Source organism: Heterodontus francisci, chromosome 3, assembly GCF_036365525.1.
Source record: "Heterodontus francisci isolate sHetFra1 chromosome 3, sHetFra1.hap1, whole genome shotgun sequence".
NCBI classification, from domain to species: domain Eukaryota; kingdom Metazoa; phylum Chordata; class Chondrichthyes; order Heterodontiformes; family Heterodontidae; genus Heterodontus; species Heterodontus francisci.
Window position 1 is genome coordinate 83,846,673 of NC_090373.1, and position 27,685 is coordinate 83,874,357.

At 44.3% G+C, this 27,685-nt stretch overlaps 1 protein-coding gene across 2 annotated transcripts in view; it reads right to left on the reverse strand.

Moving 5' to 3' along the window:
• The window catches only part of LOC137352417 (kinesin-like protein KIF3C), a 315,850-nt gene that overhangs the window by 97,840 nt on the left and 190,325 nt on the right, over window positions 1–27,685 (reverse strand). The window contains exon 4 of one of the 2 annotated variants that reach the window (XM_068017813.1): window positions 10,867–10,989. In XM_068017813.1, the coding sequence (XP_067873914.1) occupies window positions 10,867–10,989 (123 nt within the window). Of the gene's footprint in view, window positions 1–10,854; window positions 10,990–27,685 lie in introns of both variants that reach the window. The other variant, XM_068017803.1, reaches the window with a different exon arrangement.

Below are 27,685 nucleotides of genomic sequence, written 5' to 3' on the forward strand. Positions count from 1 at the left end.
ACTAAATTAGTACTTTGCATCAGTATTCACCAAGGAGAAGGACTTGGTGGATGATAAGCCTAGGGAAGGGAGTGTAGTCTTAGTCATCTCATTATCAAAAAGGAGGAGGTGTTGGGTGTCTTGCAAAGCATTAAGGTAGAGAAGTCCCCAGGGCCTGATAGGATCTACCCCAGAATACTGAGGGAGTCAAGGGAAGAAATTGCTGGGGCCTTGACAGAAATCTTTGCATCCTCATTGGCAACAGGTGAGGTCCCAGAGGGCTGGAGAATAGCCAATGTTGTTCCTTTGTTTAAGAAGGGTAGCAAGGATAATCCAGGAAATTATAGGCCGGTGAGCCTTACGTCAGTGGTGGCGAAATTATTAGAGAGGATTCTTCGGGACAGGATTTGCTCCCATTTGGAAACAAACAAACTTATTAGCGAGAGGCAGCATGGTTTTGTGAAGGGGAGGTCGTATCTCACTAATTTGATTGAGTTTTTTGAGGAAGTGACGAAGGTGATTGATGAAGGAAGGGCAGTGGATGTTATCTATATGGACTTCAGTAAAGCCTTTGACAAGGTCCCTCATGGCAGACTGGTACAAAAGGTGAAGTCACACGGGATCAGAGGTGAGCTGGCAAGATGGATACAGAACTGGCTCTGTCATAGAAGACAGAGGGTAGCAGTGGAAGGGTGCTTTTCTGAATGGAGGGATGTGACCAGTGGTGTTCCACAGGGATCAGTGCTGGGACCTTTGCTGTTTGTATTATATATAAATGATTTGGAGGAAAATGTAGCTGGTCTGATTAGTAAGTTTGCGCACGACAAAGGTGGTGGAGTTGCGGACAGTGATGAGAATTGTCAGAGGATACAGCAGGATATAGATCGGTTGGAGACTTGGGCGGAGAAATGGCAGATGGAGTTTAATCTGGACAAATGTGAGGTAATGCATTTTGGAAGGTCTAATGCAGGTGGGAAGTATACAGTAAATGGCAGAACCCATAGGAGTGTTGACAGGCAGAGAGATCTGGGTGTACAGGTCCACAGGTCACTGAAATTGGCAACGCAGGTGGATAAGGTAGTCAAGAAGGCATACGGCATGCTTGCCTTCATCAGTCGGGGCATAGAGTATAAAAATTGGCAAGTCATGCTGCAGCTCTACAGAACTTTAGTTAGGCCACACTTAGAATATTGTGTGCAATTCTGGTCGCCACACTACCAGAAGGACGTAGAGGCTTTGGAGAGGGTACAGAGGAGGTTTACCAGGATGTTGTCTGGTCTGGAGGGCATTAGCTACGAGGAGAGGTTGGAAAAACTCGGATTGTTTTCACTGGAACGACGGAGGTGGAGAGGCGACATGATAGAGGTTAACAAAGTTATGAGTGGCATGGACAGAGTGGATAGTCAGAAGCTTTTTCCCAGGGTGGAAGAGTCAGTTACTAGGGAACATAGGTTTAAGGTGCGAGGGGCAAAGTTTAGAGGGGATGTGCGAGGCAAGTTCGTTACACAGAGGGTGGTGAGTGCCTGGAACTTGCTGCCGGGGGAGGTGGTGGAAGCAGGTACGATAGCGAATTTTAAGAAGCATCTTGACAAATACATGAATAGGATGGGAACAGAGGGATATGTTCCCCGGAGGTGCAGAAGGTTTTAGTTTAGGCAGGCATCCAGATCGGTGCAGGCTTGGAGGGCCAAATGGCCTGTTCCTGTGCTGTACTGTTCTTTGCTCTTATGATTCCTCTTGGCAATAATATAAGCCTCTTCTTTTATTTATCCTGAGTCTTCTTAGTTAGCCATAGATGCATCTCTTTTCCCGTGGAGATTTTATTTCTCAGTGAAATGTACATTACAATAACAACTATTAAATATTTCTTTAAATGTTCACCATCTTCTGTCATATCTTTTGATCTAATTTCCCAATCTACCTTCGCCAACTCATCCCTCATACCAATTTGTTTGCTTTACTTAAGTTCAATACTCCAGTTTCGGGCTTATGTATGCCATTCTCAAACTCAATATGAAATTTTATCACATTATGATCACTCTTTCCCAGAGGATCCCTTACTATGAGATTACTAATTAACCCTCATTACACAAGACAAGTTCTAAAAATAGCCTGATCCTTGGTTGGTTCCATGATGTATCATTTTAGAAACTGTCTCAAATACATTCCATGAACTCATCCTCCAAACTCCTTTTACTGATTTGATTTGTGGAGTCTTTATGAAGATTAAATTCCCCCATGATTATTGCATTGCCTTTGTTACAAGCTCCTCTTATTTCTTGATTTATACTCCTTTCAGCAGTGTAGCTGCTGTTTGAGGCCCTAGAAATATTCCCACCAGCATTTTCTAACCTTTGTTATTTCTTGTCTCCACCCGTACTGATTCTATTTCCTGCTCTTCCAAGCAACGATCCTTCCTCACTACTGTCCTTACATCATCCTTTATTATCAGAGTTACCACCCCTCTCCTTTCTGTTTTGTCTGTTTATTCAAAATGTAAACTACCCTGGAATATTTAGTTCCCAACCTTGCTCACCATGCAACCACATCTCTGTAAATGGTTATTAGATCAAACCCATTTATCTCAATGTGCTATTCATTAATCTTGCTCTGAATATGTTATGTATTCAAATAAAGTGCCTTTAATTTTAACTTCTTACCATTTTCCCTGATTTGACCTTATTTACTCATGCATTATTACCATTAAGCATTTTGTCCCTTCCTGTCTCAATTTCTGTTCTTTCAAGGAATGAGGGCATTGCTGGCAAGGCCAGCATTTGTTGCCCATCCCTAATTGCTCTTGAGAAGGTTGTGGTGAGCCACCTTCTTGAACCATTGACTTTTCTGTAGCAGTTTGGTACAACTCAGTGGCTTGCTAGGCCATTTCAGAGGGCAACCACATTGCTGTGGATCTGGTGTCACATGTAGGCCAGACCAGGTAAGGATGGCAGATTTCCTTCCCTGAAGAACATCAGCGAACTGGATGGGTTTTTACAACAATCACTTTTACTGAGACTAGTTTTCAATTCCAGACTTGTATTAATTAATTGACTTAATTAATTAAATTGTAAATTCCACCAGCTGCAGTGGTGGGATTTAAACCCATGTCCCCAGGGCATTAGCTTGGGCCTCTGGATTACTAGCACTATGCCACCATCTCTCCTATCTGTTCATCTTTTCCCAAACTGCTGCACTGCTCTGTGGCCTTGACTTTTCTCTGTAGATTTATAAATTTCCCCTCATTTAAACTCTCCCCCTGCCACCCATTTGTAGTTTAAAGCCCTGTCTCTCGCCCTAGTTATACGATTCATCAGGACACTGGTCCCAGCCTGGTTTAAGTGGAGTCTCTCAGCAGAACAGCTCCCTCTTTCCCCAGTACTGTTGTCAGTGCTCCAGGAATTGAAACCTCTATTTCCCATACCATTCTTTGAGCCATGTATTCAACTCTCTGATCTGTTTGACCCTATGCCAATTTGTGCATGGCTCAGGTTGTAATCCTGAGAGTATTAACTTTGAAGTTCTGTGAACTAATTTGGACCCTAACTCCTCAAACTCTCTCAGCAGAACCTCATTCTTCTCTCTACCTATGTCACTGGATCATGATCATACGTGAATCATGACAACTCTATCCACCCCCTCCCACTCCAAGTTCTTCTCCAGCCATGAGGAGATGTCCTTAACACTGGCACCGGGCAGGCAACACAACCTTCAGAACGTAAAGTCGTGGCTGTAGAGAACAGTATCTATTCCCCTGACTATACTGTCCCCTATTACTACCACATTCCTTTTCGCTCCATCCACGTGAATGGCCTCCTGTATCACTGTACTGTGGTCATCCCCCTACAGACTTTGCCCTTATGCCACAGTCACACTCACTTGTCCATGACCACTAACCAGACCTATACCACTTCCTAACCTAAGGGATGTGACTGCCTCCGGATCAAAGTGTCCAGATAACTCTCCCCATCTCTGATGCAGCACAATACCTGCACCTTGGACCCCAGCTCAATAACTCTGAGCTGTAGTTCTTCGAGGTGCAGACACTTACAGCAGATGTGGTTGTCTGGGATTGCAATACACTGCACAAACTCCCACATTCTGTTGTTGTGGCAAACCACCTGCATTGCCATCCTTAGAAATGTTTTTTATTTACTTAATTTATTAGTCTATGTGTTTAATCAAATAGCTTTACTTTTAGTCTTTGAATTAATTACTTGATCTTAGTTTCGGTAGATTAAATTAAACAGTTACCTGTAACACTAACCACTACAATTATTGGAGGCAAAATGCAGCACCTCCTTCTTCCTCTGCACCAAATTCCCAACTTCTAAACTCTGTTTGCAATGCATTCTGTTTACGCCCACTCTATGCTGACCACATTTAGATATGACGCCTGCAAAGTGACGTGTGCGATCAATGGCGCTCTGCACCATAGAGAAGCTGCTATCCTGGCAAAGCCACACTATTCCTGCTTTCTCTGGTCAGACAGAAGACACTATACTCCCCTCTCCTGGCATAAAGAGTGTCAGTCACCTCTCTTAAGAAGCAGTGAACGGCGAACTGGGAGATGTTACAGCTGGTACATGCTCCAACCTGGAAGGATCCCGATGCAAAGAGGTACAAGGCCAGGGTCACCTTCAGAGCCATTGGCAGCGCTGTACTTGCCCTGCTCTGAGGTTGCAGGTCTTCCTGCAAGAGGTGGCAAACTGCATTGAGAATCTCCTTCGTAAAGTGGAGTTGTCGCACACACTGTTTCTGACTTAAGTTGAGGTAAGAGAAATACTCCCTGAAGACCCTAGTGGATAGGGCCTCCAGCTGAGAGTTCTTCTCCCCCTCTCCCTCCTCCCTCAGTAAACAAATTGTCCTTTCTTTTCTGCCTCGGCTCCATCCACTTGTCGTGCTGCAGCCCAAGGGGGATGGTAACTACAGCACCCATGATTGAATACAAGTGGTCAGACCACAACCCTTGAAGTCGCAGCCCAGGCCTTCTGCAAATGCAGCAGCACTCCCTGTCAATTTCACCAACTTGAAACAACTCTGCAAACCAGAGGCAAACTTTGTGATTGTGCCCATATCCAAATCATCTGTACTTACCAAAAACAAAAGAGTCACCTGGCAGATCCTACTTCTAACACTTTTCCAATCTAAGCAATACTAAGTTACCCAAATTTGTTTCCTGTTTCCTAACAACCAACTCCTTTAAACTGGGGTACATGCAATCAGGACTCACTTCAGTTCTGCCAATTCCTTTTCAACACCTTTTGTAACAGTTGTTCAATAGTACACCTACATTATCCTTTTATATTATCTGCTCATGTTTTTTCATATTCTCTTACAGCCCTTTTCACTTCACTTTCTCCTTTACTCCTCTCAGCATAATTATCTTTAGTATTGTTAGCCTGTATTTTACCATATGCCTTCCTTTTAAATTTTAGTTTAACTTTAACCTCTATAAAAGACTTCATCCATAAATGACTATTCTTTGATGCTCCCCCCACCCCTTGTTGCCTTTCAGGAAAATATTCATTTCATACTCTACTGGTTTAATATTAGAAGACTTCCCAGTGCTAATATGATAAGCTGTTTACTTATTTTTCTGTCCAGTTAATTTGGATCCAGTCCCTTATCTCCTTGAACTTTGCCTCGATTGAATCTTGCACCTGTATCTTTGATTTGATTATCACAAAATTGCTCTCATTTTGAATGTTACTGGATCACAATTTTGAGGAATGGCTGGATGTAAAGTGAACTGAGAAATTAAAGGAATTCCCCCTAAATGATAGCTGTCACCTAGAAGACACAAGGGGAAATATTCCTGGGTTTGCAGTGAGGCATCTGGGTACAGATGCAAGAACCTTCTTTCCTGTTGAATGGTAAAATAATGGGCACCACTTGTCCACCTTGCACTTGCCCAGAGACTTTGCACAGCAAATTGCTGCCAGTGGGATATCAGAATGGCGCAGTGCTCTATACAAGGCATCTGGGACCTTTGTGAACTGGGCAATCATCTGTGGGCTAAATCTAGTCAAGCTGCCGGGTATCCCGGCACCGGGCCGAAAAGGTGAGGGGAACTGCACCTCCGCCCTTCAGAGACCACCGACACAAATCAGCAGCACTCAGGCAATTAACTGCCCCCTGCCGGGGTTCCCGGCCCTTTAAGGATGGGGATCCCGCCTTCCGGAGTTACCGGCCAATCATAGGGCCAGTAGTTCAGTAGTATCGGCAGTGCCACCAGGAGCGGTGGCTACTGCCGATACTATGCCAGGCCTGGGACCAGGCCCATCAACTGGAGCCTCAAATCCAAGGTAAGTGAGACGGGGTCACCGGGGCCAGTCCGGCAGGCTCCAGCAAAGTAGGGTGGTGGGGGGGGGGTAAGGGTGGGCATTGAAGGCGGGAGTGCGGGGGATGTCAATGGAGAGGCGGTCTTTGCCACCGGGGGCCTTCTTCGGACTGGAGATAGCTCATGGAGGAGGCCTCCCCCGCAAGACTGCAGGGAGGCTACCTTGTTTCACTAGGCGACCTCCACATGTGGCGGAGGAACCCCCGCCATTGGTTTAATTCCACAGGCGGTGGGAAGAGGCCCTTAAGTTGGCCATTTAAGGTCTTCAACTGGCCTCTGGGCAGGAAGGCCATCTTTGGCCTTCCCAAGCCAACTTAATTGAAGTGCAATGGGAAGGCAACGGGCCCCCCCCCCCCCCACCTTCTGTAGCAATTCAATGGGCCTCCTCCACCTCCCAGCCTGTCTCCCGGGGTCCATTAGATTTCACCCTGTGTGTCTCTTGAATCAATCAGAATGAAAAATTGTTAGTGAGCAGTGCAGAGTCTGAACAAGGAGCTGTAAACTGTGATAGTGAATGCAATGTTGAATCAGGTACAGAAATGAAATAAAGAGAGGGGAAGAAAGACTGGATTAAGTGAGAGAGATAAAAGAGACTGAAAGAAAAAGTAAAAAAGCTTTTTAAATTTAAAAAAAATCTCCAACAATAATTAATAAATGAAGGAATGAAACTCCATATTTGTGCAAGTTAATTTTTAGTGCCAGAGAGGTTGTTTAGCAGTAATTGAGACTCACCACGGTATTAAAAGAGTGCTTGGACTGAAAATATTTGACTTAACGTTTTGTGTTGAGTTGTGTCTATTTCAATGATGTCAGTCCAGGATCAACACACCATTCAATACATTAAAATGGGGAGCCTAATGGAGAGATGCCATCTTCATGCAGCTCATAAAAAGCGGCGCCTCTCGGACAGCAACGTCAGGATTATCGCATTTAACTGAGCCTGTGCTCTCACCATAAGTTGCTGTCTGATTTGTACATAAATAACAGTGAGTTCTGATAGCCTCACTGTTATTTTCACACCAAAATCCAACCTATTATGTCAGTCCTCAAGGGAATACTATATTTGGGTATCCTAATGGGCTCCAATTGTCACCAACTAATGGATAATAATTCAAATAAACTACTGGTTGATATTCAGAGAGATCTAGACAGGTGGAAATGCTGCATCTTTCTCTCTTTGAGAAAGTGAATGTCCTCAAACAAATGCAATGCCCAGGCACAAATATTCAAGCAACTGTATAATTCTATCTTGTGCGTAATGAGCATCTGCAAAATGTTCGTGCCAAGACCACCTTGTGCTATAATTTGTCTGCAGTTCTAGCTTTAGGTGACGGCAAATCTACATAGAAACATAGAAAATAGGAGCAGGAGTAGGCCATTCAGCCCTTCGAACCTGCTCCGCCATTCATTATGATCGTGGCTGATCATCCAACTCAGTAACCTGTTACTGCTTTCGCCCCATACCCTTTGATCCCTTTAGACCCAAGGGCTATATCTAACTCCTTCTTGAAAACATACAATGTTTTGGACTCAACTGCTTTCTGTGGTAGTGAATTTCACAGGCTCACCTCTCTCTGGTTGAAGAAATTTCTCCTCATCTCAGTCCTGAAAGGTTTACCCCTGTATCCTTAGACTACGACCCCTGGTTCTGGACTCCCCCACCATCGGGAACATCCTTCTTACATCTACCCTGTCAAGTGTTGTTAGAATTTTATAGGTTTCTATGAGATCCCCCCTCACTCTTCTGAACTCCAGCGAATATAACCCTGAGCGACTCAATCTCTCCTCATACGTCAGTCCCACCATCCCAGGAATCAGTCTGGTAAACCTTCGCTGTACTCCCTCTATATAAGGAGACCAAAACTGCACATAATATTCCAGGTGTGGCCTCACCAAGGCCCTGTATAATTGCAGCAAAACATCCTCTCTCCTATAATAAAAGCAAAATACTGCGGATGCTGGAAATCTGAAACAAAAACAAGAAATGCTGGAATCACTCAGCAGGTCTGGCAGCATCTGTGGAAAGAGAAGCAGAGTTAACGTTTCGGGTCAGTGACCCTTCTTCCGAAGAACAATTGTTCCGAAGAAGGGTCACTGACCCGAAACGTTAACTCTGCTTCTCTTTCCACAGATGCTGCCAGACCTGCTGAGTGATTCCAGCATTTCTTGTTTTTGATCCTCTCTCCTATACTTGAATCCTCTCACTATGAAGGCCAACATACCATTTGCCTTTTTTACGCCTGTTGAACCTGCATCCTTACCTTCAGCGACTGGTGTACGAGAACACCCAGATCTCGTTGCATATTCCCCTCTCAGTTTATAGCTGTTCAGATAATAATCTGCCTTCCTGTTTTTGCGACCAAAGTGGATAACCTCACATTTATCTACATTATACTGCATCTGCAATGCATTTGCCCACTCACTCAACTTGTCCAAATCATCCTCTCTGCATCCTCCTCACAACTCACCCTCCCACCCAGTTTTGTGTCATCTGCAAATTTGGAGATATTACATTTAGTTCCCTCATATAAATCATTAATATATATTGTGAATAGCTGGGGTCCTAGCGCTGATCCCTGCAGTACCTCACTAGTCACTGCCTGCCATTCGGAAAAAGACCCATTTATCCCTACTCTTTGTTTCCTGTCTGCCAACCAATTTTCTATCCATCACAATACACTACCCCCAATCCCATGCGCTTTAATTTTACATGCTTATCTCTTATGTGGGACTTTGTCAAAAGCCTTCTGAAAGTCCAAATAAATCACATCCACTGGCTCCCCCTCATCAACTCTACTAGCTACATCCTCGAAGAATTCTAGTAGATTTGTCAAGCATGATTTCCCTGTCGTAAATCCATGCTGACTCTGCCCGATTCTAGCACTGTTCTCTTAGTGCTCTCCTATATAATCTTTGATAATGGACTCTAGAATTTTCCCCACTACCGACGTCAGGCTGACTGGTCTAAAATTCCCTGCTTTCTCTCTACCTCCCTTTTTAAATAGTGGGGTTACATTAGCTACCCTCCAATCTGTAGGAACTGTTCCAGAGTCTATAGAATCTTGGAAGATGACCACCAATGCATCCACTATTTCTAGGGCCTTTTCCTTAAGTACTCTGGGATACATACCATCAGGCCCTGGGGATTTATCAGCCTTCAATCCCATCAATTTCCCCAAAACCATTTCTCTATTAATACCTGTCAGACTTCTTTCTGAAGTGGAGTCATTGAAAATGGGTCTCCTCTTACATGCCTCAGGAGGACTTCCTGGGCCTGTAAATTTGGATCTTGAGTAGGTAACATGCGAGGCATCATTCCACCTGCCTTTCTTTTCCTCGCATGTCTCCCCTTGTTCTGGGCATGTCATTGCAACCTTCAAAAAATTCCAATCTTGCCCACATAGTATGCCAAATAATTTCAATTTTGCAAGCAACAACAAAAAGTGCCACCCACCTTTAAAGAATCAATTCACTCAAATCAGGCCCTGCAGATGCTGTTGTGTCCATTTTATATATGCACACTGAGCTACAGGAGAGGAACTAGTGAAAATGTTGCTTAATCCAACATGGTTGATCTGAAAGTAATTTTGGTAGGTTTATTGCAGCTTGTGCTGGCCTGCAGAGCAGACTTCAACAGCTTGACAATTTTTTTCGTTACAATATGTGATATATTAGCCTGCATGAACCACCAGAAAAGCCATGTAAAATCAAGGCTTATACGGCACACTGGCTTGACTATCATAAAATGGTATTAAAAAAAATTTCTGTTAACTGATTGATGCTGATTGCCTGAAATATTACTGGACAACTGGGGAAGCAGGTAAGAAAACTACCAATGTCACAAATAGTTACTCAATAACTGCTGGTAAGGGGAAGCAGGCGAACCAGCTCAAATACTTCATGAAAATGCTTTTAATCATCATTTTCCTTTGTTAGTTATCCAAGGAAATAAACTAAAAACAGTTTATAACGGTTTATAACAGATCTTTCAAACTACCTGTTAAATAATCCATGTCGTGAGATTTACTTCTTTCCTGGAATATGCTTCACTCAGTCTAGCTTTCCCATCAATATTTTTGGGCCTTTGCACATATATAGCTTCAGTGGTAAGTGAAATGTTAGCCCTTTAGTAAGCTCTTCTAGCTGATATTACAAAGTGACCAATATGCACTGGCCCCACAGCTTTAGACAGACCTGCCTAACTGTCAGGTACAGAGGGACCTTGTTTGCTCCTTCAGCTATCCTCCTTGCCCATGAAGGACTGCTTCTATATTCCAGCACCATTTATGGCCAGCACTGATGAGCAATGCCATGGGGTACCTGCTTCTTAGATATATATTCCCCATTTGTTAGTGGAAGGTAGGTAGGGCCTATTGAATGTTACTGTTCTTCGGGTTAATTTTTTAAGTGTATTTTAATGACGGAGGCTGTAACTCCTTTATACTGTGTTTTACAATACTGTACAAAAAGCAATAACACTTAATTAAAAAAGATATAGGTCAGAGTAATAGATAAAGTATTAAGTCATTCCTTACTTTTTTCCTCACCTTTTTCAGCTTTTTGGTTTTAATTTCTACTTCTTGCTGGAGCGAGGTATACGTGTCTTTCAGTTCCATTGTCTCCTCATCTCGTAGCAGCATCTGCTGTTGAATTTCTCGCTCTCTCCGTTTCTATTTAAAGCAAAAAGTAGAATGTCTACTGGTAAATATATATTTTCCATTTCTGTATATAAGCTATTTCACACAGATTTTCATAAATATTCACATTACTGTAAGTTTGTGAAAAGAAATTTAAAGTCCCTTTTCCTCAGACTTTCATAGGCATATTTTGAATGCAAAATAAAAGATATGTGGCTTGAAAATCTTTTGTGCTGTTATTAGTGCCCAGGTTTATCCATTTGCCTTAGATGCCTGTGCATGTTTTTTTAAATGGCTTGATTTTCTTAAAATTTAACAAAGCATGAGCCAGTGCATTACAATCAGCAGACATAAGAATTTCAGAATTGTTAGCGAACTTTTATTGCTTTTGGATAAAATATCAAGTTTTGCACGAGTTCTCTTTCTATGCTACACAGCAACATTTTGTTTTAGTGAAAAGAAGTTGTAGAATTTGCACCTCAAGATATACAAAATAAAATTGCTACCTTGCTGCACAGACCACCAGAATAGAACTGATTCTTTCCCCTTCAAATGCACACAGTCCCAGAAATTATAAGCCCTTATCGGAAGTTATGATGGACCTCCTTGCCTTACAAGAATATTGACAGAGTCAGGAAAGGTGAAGCCAGAGGCATCTTCCAAATTCAGACTCATACTGATCTGTTCAAGCTATCTCTCATTTTCCTTCTCACTCATTCACACAAGCTTACCACAGAACCACACTCCCATTGTACAGAGTGTCTTATGATTTATGCTACAACTGTAGCATCACATGAAAGCTGTTTTGCTTCTCACCAATGTTACAGCACGAATGCCATGATGAGTGTAAGTGAGGATGAGTGTGACTCTCTCTCTGGAGGAGGGAGTCTCATTCTGCTTTGGTTCAGAGTCAATTTGGACTTTCAGACCAGTTTTGGCTTCCCACCATATGTAGTGTGAATGCATCATTCACCATTCTGGAGATTTTGCAGATGATGTGCAGTGTAGTGTATTGTTCATTTATTGCTCATCTGATATGTATTGTTCATTTGAGGCCACTTGGTGTAGCACAGCGTTGTCTGACATTTTTGGGCAGAGGGCCACATTACGATTTTTGCTCGGCCCAGGGTCCCAGTGAGCAAATCTCGAAAGATAAAGGCATTAAAAATGTATCTAATTTAAGACTAATTTATTGACTTACTTTCTCTTCACTATATTTGAAAACTGATTTAGTGACATACCTGGCATTGTTTTTGCTTTAATAAGCAGTCAGTCACTGCCCGCACACTTGATGTTGTGATGCAGAATATTTTGGATAGATGTCCACCTTTCAGGAGAGACCTTGATCTCTCTTCCCCCTCTCCCTGCACTCTGTGTGTGTGTGGATCGTTCTCTCTTCCCTCCCCCCTCCCCACTAGGGCTAGGGGACACAGATTGAAAGTTTTATGCAAAAGATGCAGGGGGAATATGAGGAAGCACTTTTTTATGCAGCGGATGTTAATGACCTGGAACTCACTGTCCACAAGGGTGGTGGATTTCGAGACAATCAATGACTTCAAGAGGTAGTTGGATGCCAGCTGAGAGAAATAGACTTGCAGGAATATGGGGACTGAGCCAGGGAGTGGGAATGACTGTATATCTCTGTGGTGACCTGACATAGGTTCGCTGGACAGAATGGCCACTTCCTGTGCCGTAAGTAAATGACTCTGACTCTCTTTCCCCCTCTCTGTCCTTCTCCACCCCCCCTTCTCTCTCTATCTCTCCTCCCACTCTCTCCACCCCCCGTGTCTCCTGTGTTCCCTGCACTCTCTGTCCCGTCTCTCTCCCCTTTCTGTTCCCCCTCTCTCTCTGTCTCTCCCGCCTCTCTCCCCTTTCTCTCGCTCTCTCTGTCCCCCTTTCTCTCTCTCTGTTCCCCCCTCGCCCTGTCTCTCTCTGTCTCTCTCTCACACAGTTGCAGAGAGTGGAACGCTCTTTTAAAGTGCCATGTGTTTCTTCCAGTGATTTACAATAGCAGATCAACAATGTGAGATCTTACAATGGCTATGAGGCTGGAACCTGCATTTGCTTTAAAGCCAGGTATAATTTGCTGTGCTTTCAGTTGTGAACTACATGTAATGCAGATTGTCAAATATGGACAGTGTTGACATTCGTATCTTTGTGCAGCTAATGCAGGACAGCCATTTTTTCTCATACACCAATGCAAGGGTAGTCTGGTCTGCTTAAACCTTAGAGAAGGTTTGTTTTGAAGAATTGGAAGAATTTGTTTCTTCCATCTGCCATTATTACTTTTGATGATGGCCGGAATTTTTCCCTCGGCGAACCCGCCTCCACCTGGCCTGGGGACCGGACCACATTTTGCGTTCCACAGGCCTTTAATTGGTCTGAGGTGGGACTTCCACCTCATTAAGGCAGGAAATCCAACCTAATGGAGTTGCTAGCCAATCAGCGGGCCGGCAGCTCTTAGTCCCAGCAGCGCCACTGGGAATGGTGGCCACTGCTGGGACTGCAACCCAGCCATCGGAAAGAAGATATTGGGGAGCCCTGGAATGAAGGTAAGTTTTTGGTGCCTCGCTGAGGATGATTTGTTGGGCCCCAGCAAGGCAAGGGTGGTCGACTGGGGGGATGGGGGGGTGTGTTGGGTGTTGGGGATGGTTGGGGCAGTGGGGGCAGTCCTCCAATGGCCACTTAAGGGCCTTGATTGGCCTGGGGCGGGCAGCCGTTTTTCACCACCGCTGCCCTGCGTAAAGTGGTGGCAGAGACGGGAGCAAGTAGGGAAGAGCCCCCCGAGCCACCCACTCCATTTCACAGCACCACCCCCATCCCCCACCACCTTCCCGCTCTGGGGGGGCGTAAAAGTCCGGTCGATATTTGTGTGATTGTACCTGCGGATCACTATCCTGGATCCTTTATCACGCATTATCGCTGCACTGACGATCAAGACGGCGAAGGCTATGCCCAAGCTATCACATTTTGATGTGCACGCCAAGCCCTCGTTTGTGTTCCCACATTGGAAGAAGTGGCTGCGATGATTCAAGGGTGCAATGGTGGGCTTTAGAATCACTGATAAGAGAAAAAAGGCCTTACTTCTCCACTATGGAGGTGAAGAATTGGAAAATATTTTTGAGACACTTATGCTTATGCAAGATAACTATGGCGCAGCAAAAAATACACGAACAACTTATTTCACGGCCAAGAAGAATGAAATATACAAAACAATTATTTTTCAACGAACCAAGCAAGAAGCAAATAAGATAATTGACCAATATTGCACACAACTGAGACAACTGGAAACTAAATGTGACTTTGGTGACATTGAACATGTCAAATGGAAAATCAAAACACAAATAATTGAAGGTTGCCTCTCTAGTCAAATACACAGAAAAGCACTCAAGGAAGACAGAAAGCTGTCAGAGATATTGGAGTTAGCAAGATAGCTGTCCCTTTCAGAGTCCAGAGCTGCTGAAGTTGAGACTGCCAACAGCAACTGCCACACTTCAAGCTCAACTCCTGTGAACAGTGTTCACCACTCATGTGCCAGGCAACCACCTGCAAAGCAATGACAGCAATCTCGCAAATCATCACAGAAAATGCATCTTTCTTCCAAGTATCATCCGCAAATATCATCCGCAAGCATTGCCTCCGATTCAGACGTTGACACTTCCAATGAAGCATATGAATTAAATGAGACAACACCTGATGTCACATGTTGATATTCTACTTGAGAGCCATACTTATGCAATTATGTTACAAACTGAAGTAATGTCCAAACAGAACAATGTAAGCAAACCATTGAAATGCTCATGTACCAAGAAGTGGAGGGATGTAGTGTATTGTTTATTTATTGTTCATTTGATATGTCGTATATTGTTCATTTGAGCCACAGTACATGCTTGATGTAGCATGTGCAGTGCGCCATTGGAGGGAGTCGGTAATAAAGTATCCATTTACAGCAGCAATCCAGAAGCTAGTGTCATGTGTTTGCTCCAGAGGTTTACAATAACAGATCTACAATGTGAGATCTTACAGTGCAGCTTTTTATATTGCGACATAAAAAGTAACTTCATGCTTTGATGCCAACAAATCTAAGGGGGAAAACACTCCACGTTCCCAAAAAATATGAAAAGCCAGCACTAAAAAAAAACAAAGAGGAAATGAAAATAAAGAAGATTTTTTAAAAATCAGAGAAGAAAATGTCTGCTGCTTTAGGAACATAGGAACATAGGAGCAGGAGTAGGCCTTTCAGCCCATCGAGCCTGCTCCGCCATTCAATTAGATCATGGCTGATCATCAACCTCAACGCCACTTTCCCGTGCTACCCCCATAACCTTGATGTCATTAGTATCCAGATATTTATCAATTTGTGTCTTGAACATGCTCAATGATTGAGCTTCCACAGTCCTCTGGGGTAGAGAATTTCACAGATTCACCACCCTCTAAGTGAAGAAATTCCTCCTCATCTCAGTCTTAAATAACCTACTCCTTATTCTGAGACTATGTACCCTGGTTCTAGACTCACCAGTCAGGGGAAACATCCTATCTATATCCACCCTGTGAGACCCTGTAAGAATTTTGTAAGTTTCAATGAGATCACCTCTCATTCTTTGAAACTTGAAAGAATACAGGCCCAGTTTCCTCAATCTCTCCTCATATGACAATCCCGCCATACCAGGGATTATTTGCACTCCCTCCATGGCAAGTATATCCTTCCTTAGATGAGGAGACCAAAACAGTACTCAGTACTCCAGGTGCAGTCTCACCAAGGCTTTATACAATTGCAGCAAGACTTCTTTACTCCTGTACTCAAAACCCCTTACGATGAAGGCCAACATACCATTTGCCTCCATAATTGCTTGCTGCATCTACATGCTAGTGACTTATGAGCAAGAACAACCAGGTCCCTTTGGACATTAACACTTCCCAACCTCTCACCATTTAAGAAATACTCTGCATTTCTGCTTTTTCTACCAAAATGGATGACTTCACACTTATTCACATTATACTCCATCTGCCATGTTCTTGCCCATTTACTTAGCCTGTCCAGGTCCCCTTGAAGCCTCTTTGCATCCTCCTCACAACTCACATTCCCACCTAGTTTTGTGTCATCAGTAAATTTGGAAATATTACATTTGGTCCCCACGTCCAAATCATTTATATAGATTGTGAATAGCTAGAGCCCAAGTACTGATGCTTGTGGTACCCAACTAGTCACAGCCTGCCATCCTGAGAATGACCCATTTATTCCTACTCTCTGATTTCTGTCCATTAACCAATTCTCAATCCATGCCAGTATATTACCCCTCATCCCAAGTGCTCTAATTTTGTTTACTAACCTCTTGTGTGGGACCTTATCAAAAGCCTTCTGAAAATCCAAATACTGGTTCTCCCTTATCTATTCTGCTAGTAACATGCTCAAAAAGCTCCAACAGGTTTGTCGAACCTTTCTTAAATTTTCCTTTCATAAATCCATGTTGACTCTGCCCAATCATATCATTATTTTCTAATGTCTAGTTATCATATCCTTTATAATAGATTCCAACATTTTCTCTACTACTGACGTCAAACTAACAGGTCTGTAGTTTCCTGTTTTCTCTCTCCCTCCTTTCTTCAATAGTGAGGTTACATTTGCTACTTTCCAATCTGCAGGAACTTTTCCAGAATCTATAGAATTGTGAAAGATAACCACCCATGCATCCTCTATCTCTATAGCCACCACCTTCAACACTCTGGGAACTACCACTTTATTAATACTAATTTCTTTCAGTTCCTTATTTTCACAAGTCCCTTGGTTCCCTAATATTTCTGGGAGATTTTCTGTATCTTCCTCTGTGAAGGCAGACACAAAATAATTGTTTAGCTTCTCTACCATTTCCCTGTTCTCCATTATGAATGCTCCTGTCTCCGCCTGTAATGGAACCTCATTTGTTCTTGCTAATCTTTTCCATTTCACATACATTATGAAGCTTGACAGTCCGCCTTTATGTTTCTCGCTAGCTTGCATTCGTATTCTCTTTTTCCTTTCTTTATCAGTTTAAGAGCTCCTTTGCATATGGAGTTGCCCTTTTTATCCCACTCCAGATGGGCAAGCGCAGTATACATTCTAAGTGGATGGAAGATCAGTCCCAATGAAGCATTACACATCTAATGGGACTCCCTGACAGACTTCCGGGCACTTGTGCACCTTCCACATCGGCTGGACAAATCCCATCAGTGGTAAATCTGCCCCATTAACTAAAGATGTGCAAATTTCTGCACTCAAGCATCTGAGGAAATATTCAGTATGGTTAAATTGTGCAGTATCTACATCTAATTATTTGGTTTAGTATGTAACAGATACATAACTGCTGTTAACAGGTTATATTTTCCCACTTTGGATCTGCAACTGGCTTTAGCAATTTGTCTATTATGTGCAGTAAATTAAAAAAAATGTCTTGATCTCTTTCCCTTATTCTGTTTTCCTTTGACTCTTGCAAACCTCATTTTACTTATCCAAAATACAACAGCTCTGCTCAGACAAACCTCTTTGTGATTTACTGGGCTTTCAAGATATCTATCCATATTCTAACCTAACCCACTGGGCAAGAACACAATGGAGCACATGATCAGGCAGGGTGAAAACCGAGGGTCCCATTTGTGCCCATCCCACTCTTGCTGGGCGGGTTTGGTTAAAATTTGGGCTTTCAGTGCAAACATGTTTATCTATCTGACTCTGATTTAATAAGCTGTGTCGCATGTATTTCCTACACTTTTCTCTCCTTTCCTAAATATGTTGAAAGGCGAATTTGAAGATGATGAGTTGTGCCATTTTTATGCCAATGAAGTAAAGATTTGCACTTTCCAGTTGCTTGGCGAGGTAGTCTCACAAGCATTTCATGAGTTAATTCAACTGCATATCCTTTGCAGTTATGGTAAGTCCCATTAAAGAATTAAAATGCAGCTTTCAAAAAGCTATGACTTCAAAAGCTAAGGATGAAGACGGCAGCAGCAGCGTGGAGGAGCAGCAGGGAAAGAACGGTGCTTGGCTCACTCGCTTGACTGTCAGTTAGGTTAATGGCATGTCTCATAAATCATTTTTCATGAATGTATACTATAGGAGCAGCTGGCACACACAGACAAATAAGGCAGCAAGACACACATCTAGAGGTGAATTTCAGTTTCTAACCCACCTTGAGGAAACAGATATCCGGAGACAGAGACAGCAAACCTGCCAGAAATGTCACCTGTGCCACTTGGAGGGAGGTGGCCCTGGCACTGACTGGCAAATCTCTCATGCCCAGGACTGCAAACCAAGGCTGCAAGACATTCAATGGCCTGATCACAGCAAGCAAAGTAACACGCTCCATCGGGTGACCTAGACTCAAATCCACGCACCCTTTAAAAATAAAAGGTGTACAGCTAACCCTTCATAATGAGCTCAGGTTAAGGGTGGTGGGAGACTTACTGACTTGTGATCTTACAGTATGTCTACCAAAGTACCCTAACAACAAGTTCTTACATGTACAACCCTAAAACCACTTGATCCACTTTAAAACCTGAAGGCACAGTATCTGGTACTTCATCTCTCCCATGCTTCTTGGCTCCTCAATGGCTAGCTTTCCCCTCATTTATAAAATCTTGTTGCAGGAGAAATTGGCACCTGAAATCTCTCAGATCCAATGAGGAGAAGGCCAGGGAGCTCATGAGGAGTTACACTGCTCTTGCTGTACGAAATGGTGAGGTGGGTGGTATATTGGCAGCACCAGGTTAAGTGATTGAATACCCACACTGTTGCCCTCGCATCTTTGTGAAGGACCACACATGCAGAAGCTCTCACCCCTTTTCTGTCTCTGTAATCCCATTTTTACCTTCTGCTTTCCTTTCCTGCAGATCAACCACAGCAACTGTGAGTACAGAAAAGGAAGATGAGGAGAAGGAAGAAAATGATGAGGAGGAACAGAAATACAACTACATCCTTGAGGATTTTGCTGATGATGTGAATGATAAAAAGAGTGATGAAAAGATAGATGAAGGAGAAGAAGTCAGAGCCAAGTCCACCGTGAGCTTCTGTTAAACCTTGTGCTCGTGCTCCTCTGCTGCAACCCACCCATTGCTTCACTTGCTTCTTCACTCCAGTGCACCAGCTCAGATACTTTCACCCAGAAGAAAATTAGATAGTGAGGATGTGACACTAGGTGATTCATAGAGCATGAACATAGAGGAGTGGGAAGTAAGTGATGATGTGCCACCTTCCAAGTGGAGGGCAAAGTGAAGGCTGCCTATGATTTTGTAGTTGTGAAGCCCAGAACTCATCGGTACTGATACAACCAGGTGAGGAGGGGGTCTCAGGCTCCCCTTTCGCCACTAGTTTGACCGCAACAGGGTTTATCTTTTTTTACCACAGTGATTGAATTTACCACTTCAGTAAATGCTTGCTCCTGTTCCTCTAACATAATTGCAAATGAACCAATCAGACAGGCTTTCTTGAGTTTAAACACGAAAGATCTAAGTTTATTATCCTTATCTCGCTAAACCAGTTAAAATGACTAAAATACATTACGCATTCATGCCCACATTCACACAAGAGCCACACACACACACACAAATAGATTACAGAAGGAAAAAACAGAGTTGGGAGGTTGGAGTAGAGTCTGTAATAAATGGAATTTAACTACAGTTCAGTAGTCCCAGAGTTCTTAGTTGAAATTGTAGTCCTGACATCCTCGATGGGCCACGTGTATGGTTGCACCACCTCTTTATGTTTTAATGAGATTCTTCTGGAATTTTCTCTGAAATTCAAGGCTCTTCCTTCAGGCTGCCCAGACATACTTGATAGGGGAATTGGCTCTTTCAAAATCAAACGATGTCGATGGCTATCTCAGGAAATTGAATCAAACAGCAGCCCATTGTTCTGGCTAAGCTGAGTCAATCATGTTTATCTCCAGTCTAATCTTTTACTGTTTCAAATGCAAATGTTTGTGGCCATCTTGGCTGCTAGCTGTTTTTTTTTTTAAAAAGCTATTTGTAACAATTTCCAGTAAAAGTCTCAGGCAAAGTTCCAATTGATGAAATTAATATTTTTCCATTTGGCATGTGGGGTTTTCATCACACCGCCGTACCATGCTGAATGAAATGCGACAATGGGAGCATTTCATTATGGGAGTTAAAAAGAAAACACAGGAAAACACAAATACATTTTTCATTCGCCCTCATTCACTTATAAACCTTAAAATTGTTGCAGCTTGTCTTTTATTTTTCTCTGCAACCACCAGGCTAATTTTAACTGCCCTTTCCCTTGAGATGGTTAGGTGTTGTCCAACGGGTTCAAAGTTTCTTTAGTATCAGCTTGTCATAAGCTGTGGATGAATATCTTAATAAACATGTGGTTGTTGGGGAAGCTTCGTGTCTGCAAATTTCCATAATTGTCTAGGGTAAGTTCTCCTGTAAGCTTTAACCCCTTCATTGCTGTTTCTGCAACACGGGGTTCTAACCCTTCAGGTTCCAGTACCTTGATAATTTCTCTCCCTCTGGTGGTATTAAGTGATAAATTGGTTTTGAACCCATGTGAGGTGTCTGAGATTTCGTCTGGGCCTTTGTTCTTGCTGGAGTCTGAAGTGAGATTGTTGGATTTGATTAACTTTGAGCTTGAGATTTGATCACTGGATTCTGTAGTGGGTAGAGTCACCTGGACCTCACTTTTAGTGCTCTGGTGAATCACACAAGTGCTGCCCACTTTAGGGCATTTTTTTGGGTCTCTTTTCTCTTAACTGTGGGGAGGGTCCCTTTGCTAATTTCCCCCATGCCCTCTGGGACATTCCTGCTCACAGGTATCTGTCCAGATTCCCCTGCACTCCCATGCGCCACTTCAACACGGTGAGGCATCACCCTCACTGTTTCTCTGCCTTTTTGGGAACTTTCCTTGTCCCTGCAGGTTTCTGTAAATGCTGTTAGCACCTTGGTAAGGTTCTTCCTTGGCCTGCATTTACGAAGGACGGTGTGGGGTCCAATTTTCCCAACATTCAGGGTTTGGCTGACTGGACAGTAGGGGATTCCATTTGGGAATCCTCCCAGCCCTCCTTTAATCCGTCCTCACTGTCCTTTTCGCCCCCTTTCTCTCTAACTGTCTGCCAGACCTGTGCTTGTCTGACCCCTTTTGTTCTCGGCAGGTGTCCCTCACCATTCACCAGCCCTCTGTTGGAGGGTTCCCCAAAAGCTGGTTCAGGAATTAGGGGTGCAGATTTTACTGCAGGTTAGGGCTTCCCCTCAACCTGGTACATGTGGCAAGTTTTACAGTACTCCACTACGTTTTTGTGGAGTTTTGACCAGTCAAACTGCTGTCTTATGAGGGCTTTGGTTTCTTCTACACCAACATGTAGAGCCATTGTAAACCCATGGGTCATTCTTAATATTTCTCCCCGGTACCTCGGCGGCACCACTACCTGGTTAAATCACTCTTCGTCCTCAGGTCTGTGAGGAGAGCTCCACTTCCTCATCAGAACCTCATTCTTTACAATAGTAGCAATCAGGGACTCCCTCTGCTTTGATTTCAGTTTGGGCAGCCTGTATTAATTTCCTTAATACGGGGTCAGCTTGTTGAGCCCCAACTAGGGAAAATTTGTTTAACCCATTCCTTTGGTCCTCTAACTTCCCAAAGAAAGTTTCAGACAGACAGACCACATGGTCATCTATCTGCAGTGCCAATTCAGTCTCCTCTGAGGGAGCTGGTTTGGCCATGACCCGAGCCACTACACAATCAGGGGAAATGCAGGGGACCGTCTCCTGCCACTGTCCTGTCTCTCTGACCTCCTTCGGTCTCCTTACCACGACTGGGGAAGCTACCACCTTTGCCCCTGCCAGATCATTACCTAGGAGCAGGTCAATCCCCTCCACAGGCAAACTAGGGACAATCCCTACGGTCACCGGTCCCGAAAGTAGGTTGCACTCCAAGTGCACCCGATACAAACGTATGGGCTTGTGCTGCCCTCCAATACCATTCACTATTATTCCCATATTTACTGCAGCCTCTGTGGGAAAGGTCATGCCCTTTCCCAGCAAAAGGGATCTGGTGGCCCCTGTATCCCTGAGTATGACGATGGGCTTGCTTGCCCTACTCGAGGGGTATGGAGTTACTCTCTCTTTGGATACAAAATCCTCATAACCTTCAGGGATCTTGTTAAATTTTCCTGCACCCACAGCAGTATGGTTCCTGTGTCTTACTGCTGTTGCAGTTAAAGCCACAGCCTGTTCTGCAGTGCTTTCCATCAGGGTCCCTTCTCCTGCACTGGTCGGGCTCGGAGGTGACCTGCCTTGTTAAAGTGGAAACACACAGGTCTCCTGGTCTCACCCCTGCTCTCAACACTGTCTTTTTTGACTTGAGGAGGGATGCCTGCATGTCCAGCTTTCCTTTTTCTCCCAGAATTGTTTGGGCTCCTATCATCCTCCCACCTCATCCTTTTCGGGGTTGTGGGGGTGACTATGGAAGGCTTTCCCTTGGGGTATGGCCTAGTGTATGAGAGTGAACTCATCAGCCAGAACTGCAGCTTGTCTCGCCCTTTGAACTTTCTGTTCCTCCATATGGGTTTTTATAGAAAGGGGGAGAGAGTTTTTTAATTCCTCGAGAAGAATCACCTCTCTGAGGTTTTCATACATGGGCTGTACCACTGGTCAAAAGCTATCAGCTTACTTCTCTCAAACTCGAGGTAAGTTTGACCAGTCTGTTTCCGAAGGGTTCAGAATTTCTGGCGGTACTTCTCGCTCATATGCCCCGAGGACAGCATTTTTAGTTAATTCATAATTTGATGAACTTTCATCTGGCAACAGTGAATAAACCTCATGGGTTTTTCCTGTTAGCTTGCTTTGTAACAACAGGGTCCAGCTCTCGGTCGGCCATTTCAACTGTCTTGCAAGCTTTTCAGACGTGACATAAAATGCTTCCACGTCTCCCTCATTGAACTTTGGGATCAATTGGGAGAATTTTAAGAGTTCAGCACGCGGTCCTGAGTTAAATGTAGCTTCCACACTGGCCACGCTTTCACGCATGTCGCTCCCTAGCTAATTCAAGCTGTCTTAACTCCCTTTCCTCCTGCTCCTTCTGGAAATTTCTCTCTTTCCTTCTCTCTCTCTGGAATTCCAATTCAGGTTTCCTCTGTTCCATTTGTATTTTTGCTAACATTACCTTGACAGAGTCTGACTCCAACCCTGACTCGGAATCTTTAGGTTCGAGTGAAAAATAGTTGGCCACAAGTCTTAGGATTTGGATTTCTTAGCTTTGGCATAGAAAGTAATCCTAGACTGCCCAGCTACATTTCTTAACTCTTCCACAGATAGGGTCTTTAACTTATCCCAAGTTACTTCACCCTGGCTTGGGAGGTACTGGCCCCGGATGCAGACATGTTAGTATTCTAGTAACACAAACCACAGAGAAAACCAGTATTGAAGTTTTTTTTGAATAGGGATCAATTTGGTTTCCCACTTCCAATTTCTTATTTGCCTGTGGTTACAATGCCGGATTAGAGCCCCCAAATTTCTGTTATGACCAGTTGAGGAGGGGGGTCTCAGGCTCCTCTCTTGCCCCTTCTTTGGTTTGACTGCAGCAAGGTTTATTTTTTTTTACCACAGTGATTGAACCTACCACCTCAGTGAATCCTTGCTCCTGTTCCTCTAATATAATTGCAAATGAACCAATCAGACAGGTTTTCTTGAGTTTAAACAAGAAAGATGTAAGTTTATTATCCTTATCACTCTTAACCAGTTAAAATTACTAAAACACGCTACACATCCATGCCCACATTCACACAAGAGTCTCACACACACGCACAAATAGATTACAGAAGGGAAAAACAGAGTTGGGAGGTTGGAGTAGAGTCTGTAATAAATGGAATTTAACTACAGTTCAGTAGTCCCAGAGTTCTTAGTTGAAATTGTAGTTCTGAAGTCCTCACTGGGCATGTGTATGGTTGCAGACTTGCTTGTATCCTAGTTGTTGGTTGTAAGGGTCTGTAGATTTGGCTTCACCAGCTGCAGCTTGAGGCTTCTCTGGATCTCTACTGGAGAGAGGGGGAGAGAGAGAGAGAGAGAGAGACAGAGCTGTTCCCTTGATTGATTTCAGTTACTGTCTGCCTTCTGAGTCACAACTCACAATCTCCCAGGTTCCTTGCCATTTTTTCCATCAATGGCCACTTAAGGGCAGCCTCCCTCCTCCACACTGATTTCTGGAAGATGGAGGGTCCTGTCACCACATGGAGACATCGCCAGGTGAGACCTGGCAGCCTCCTAGCACCCCTGGCAAATCCCCACTCCATTCTTACCAACTCCCATCACCACCCCCTCACTGGGGCAAGTCAGGGAGGCCTGTGTCCCAGTGTCTCTTCTATCTTTGGCACTGCAGGGCCTCCTGCATTACTGGCAGTGACCACCACTCCTGCTGGCAGTGCGAGTACTGCAGAGCTGCTGGCCCTCCAATTGGCCAGCTGATCTGGAGGCGGGAACTCATCCATTAAAGGATGGCTTCCCCAACAGCGCGGAGTTAATTGGCTGCCTGCTGTGGAATTGCAACAAGGGTCCGATGGAAGACGGAGACAGGATCTCCCCACACCTTCTGGCCTGCCGCCGGGACTCCTTCAGCTGAGATAAAATCCTGGCCTTTGTCTTCAACGGCACCAATGGGAGTGTGTGGCAATTTCATTGGAGCCTGCAGAATACCCCAACCAAAAAGTGGCTAGGGTTGTGTCAATTGCTCCATGCCCACAGGAGGACAGATTGCAGGTCTGATGGGAGTAGAACAGAGCAGTTCCCTACATACGTTCCTCCAGACCAGGGTAACTGAGGTGACGCTGCTATCTCTGTGTCTCTCACCCAATTAGCTTTTTTCATGCATGAATCTGGACAGTGCGTGTTGGCAGACTATTTGATTGTAGAGAGTGTCAGCCAAACCCAATCCTGTCCTCACCCTGGGGTCGTAAATCCACAATGCTACTTCGTGCCATAATTTGGGGGCGCGAAATGACGAATTGCCACCCACACACATCACTGGCAGAGTCAGACAGAGTCATCCCACTTCACTAATTCCAGCAGGCATCCATGCTAGAATGGGTGCTTGCTGGTGGGGGTGCGTAGGTAGCTGTTGGCGGACTGCAAAATGCAGTGCTTCATAAGTGCAAGCGAGTGTAATTGGCAAAAGTTAAAAGTTACTTTTAAGGACTGATTTATTTATAACATGACCTTTGACAAGGTCCCTCATGGCAGACTGATACAAAAGGTGAATTCACATGGGATCAGAGGGGAGCTGGCAAGATGGATACAGAACTGGCTCGGTCATAGAAGACAGAGGGTAGCAGTGGAAGGGTGCTTTTCTGAATGGAGGGATGTGACTAGTGGTGTTCCGCAGGGATCAGTGCTGGGACCTTTGCTGTTTGTAGTATATATAAATGATTAGGAGGAAAATGTAAAAGCAAAATACTGCGGATGCTGGAAATCTGAAATAAAAACAAGAAATGCTGGAACCACTCAGCAGATCTGGCAGCATCTGTGGAAAGAGAAGCAGAGTTAACGTTTCGGGTCAGTGACCCTTCTTCTGAAGTGGTTCCAGCATTTCTTGTTTTTATTATTGGAGGAAAATGTAGCTGGTCTGATTAGTAAGTTTGCGGACGACACAAAGGTTGGTGGAGTTGCGGACAGTGATGAGGATTTTCAGAGGATACAGCAGGATATAGATCGGTTGGAGACTTGGGCGGAGAAATTGCAGATGGAGTTTAATCCGGACAAATGTGCGGTAATGCATTTTGGAAGGTCTAATGCAGGTGGGAAGTATACAGTAAATGGCAGAACCCTTAGGAGTATTGACAGGCAGAGAGATCTGGGTGTACAGGTCCACAGGTCACTGAAAGTGGCAACGCAGGTGGATAAGGTAGTCAAGAAGGCATACGGCATGCTTGCCTTCATCGGTTGGGGCATAGAGTATAAAAATAGGCAAGTCATGCTGCAGCTGTACAGAACTTTAGTTAGGCCACACTTAGAATATTGCGTGCAATTCTGGTCGCCACACTACCAGAAGGACGTGGAGGCTTTGGAGAGGGTACAGAAGAGGTTTACCAGGGTGTTGCCTGGTCTGGAGGGCATTAGCTATGAGGAGAGGTTGGATAAACTCGGATTGTTTTCACTGGAACGACGGAGGTGGAGGGGCGACATGGTAGAGGTTTACAAAGTTATAAGCGGCATGGAAAGAGTGGATAGTCAGAAGCTTTTTCTCAGGGTGGAACAGTCAGTTACTAGGGGACATAGGTTTGAGGTGAGAGGGGCAAAGTTTACAGGGGATGTGCGAGGCAAGTTCTTTACACAGAGGGTGGTGAGTGCCTGGAACTTATTGCCGGGGGAGGTGGTGGAAGCAGGTACCATAGAGATGTTTAAGAGGCATCTTGACAAATACATGAATAGGATGGGAATAGAGGGATACGAACCCCGGAAGTGAAGAAGGTTTTAGTTTAGGCAGGCATAAGATCGGCGCAGGCTTGGAGGGCCGAATGGCCTGTTCCTGTGCTGTACTGTTCTTTGTTCTCTTTGTATGATATCAGTATCTCTCCAACATCCAGGTAGCTGGGTGCAGAAGAGGTGGGAGCCACAGGTGCTATCTTGCCAGCTCTGCTTTCTCTTCAATGTTAGGCCATGAATAGGTGGCATCTTTCCATCTACAAAAGATGATGGACATGCAGTAAACAATCCATTTAGGTGGGGTATCTTTTCTTGGTGCACCTTTGCTAATGGCTGTGAAGGCCACTCCTTAAGAGGCAGGTTCTGCCACAAGTGCCACACGTGAAGCTGCCAAGTGATGCTGTGAGTTATTGTTTTTGACATTGGCGCCTGTTGCCAAGCTTCTGAAGCAACTGGTCATTGCGGTAGTGCACACAGTCCAGAGGATGTTTTGCTATTTCCCTCTTTTGCTAGCTAGCGACTCCCTAGAGCGATAGTCAACATTTAGGGCCTTCATGTCACGCTTGCAAGCATCTTTGAAGTGGAGTTTTGGGCGCCCCACTGGTCATTTGGCCCCAGCTACCTTACCATACAGAAGGTCTTTGGGTATTCAACAGTCTTTTATCCTGCGGACGTGTCCAATCCATCGAAGTTTGATTAGTGCCAACACAGTTGTGAGCTCTGCCTTTGAGAGGACTGCCGCATTTGTGATTTTGTCCTGCCAGGAAATACCGATCATGCGCCACAGACAGCGAAGATGGAAATTATTGATTCTCTTTTTCCTGGTGGCTGTAAGTCACCCATGTTTCATAGCCATACAGCAAGGTGCTGAGAACACAGGCCTTATAAACCATCAGCTTGGTGTTATCCCATGCACATTTTGCGAGTTGGCCAAAGTCGTAGCTGCTTTCCCAATGTGCCTTTCGAGCTCTGCATCAAGGGACAGATTGCCTGTCACCATGGACCCAAGGGAGCAGAATTTGCTAATCACTTCCAGTGGCGGGTTGTTTAGTGTAATCAGGGGTGGTCTTACATTATAACCAGTGTAGTCCAAAGCAAAAGCATCTTGTGATGTTGAGAGAAGTCCAAGAATTTGAAACTAAATTCCTGGCCAGAAAATCAGTTGCCGCCATGTATGGGGCAGATAGAAAATGAAATTTCATTCTAAACTCCACTGTGGAGGACAGAGACTATTTGCTCCTGTCCCCTTCAATACTCCCCCAGTTTTTTTTATCCTGGAAATGTGCCCCAGTCCCACAGAAATATGAACCCCAAAGTCTACACATGCAAA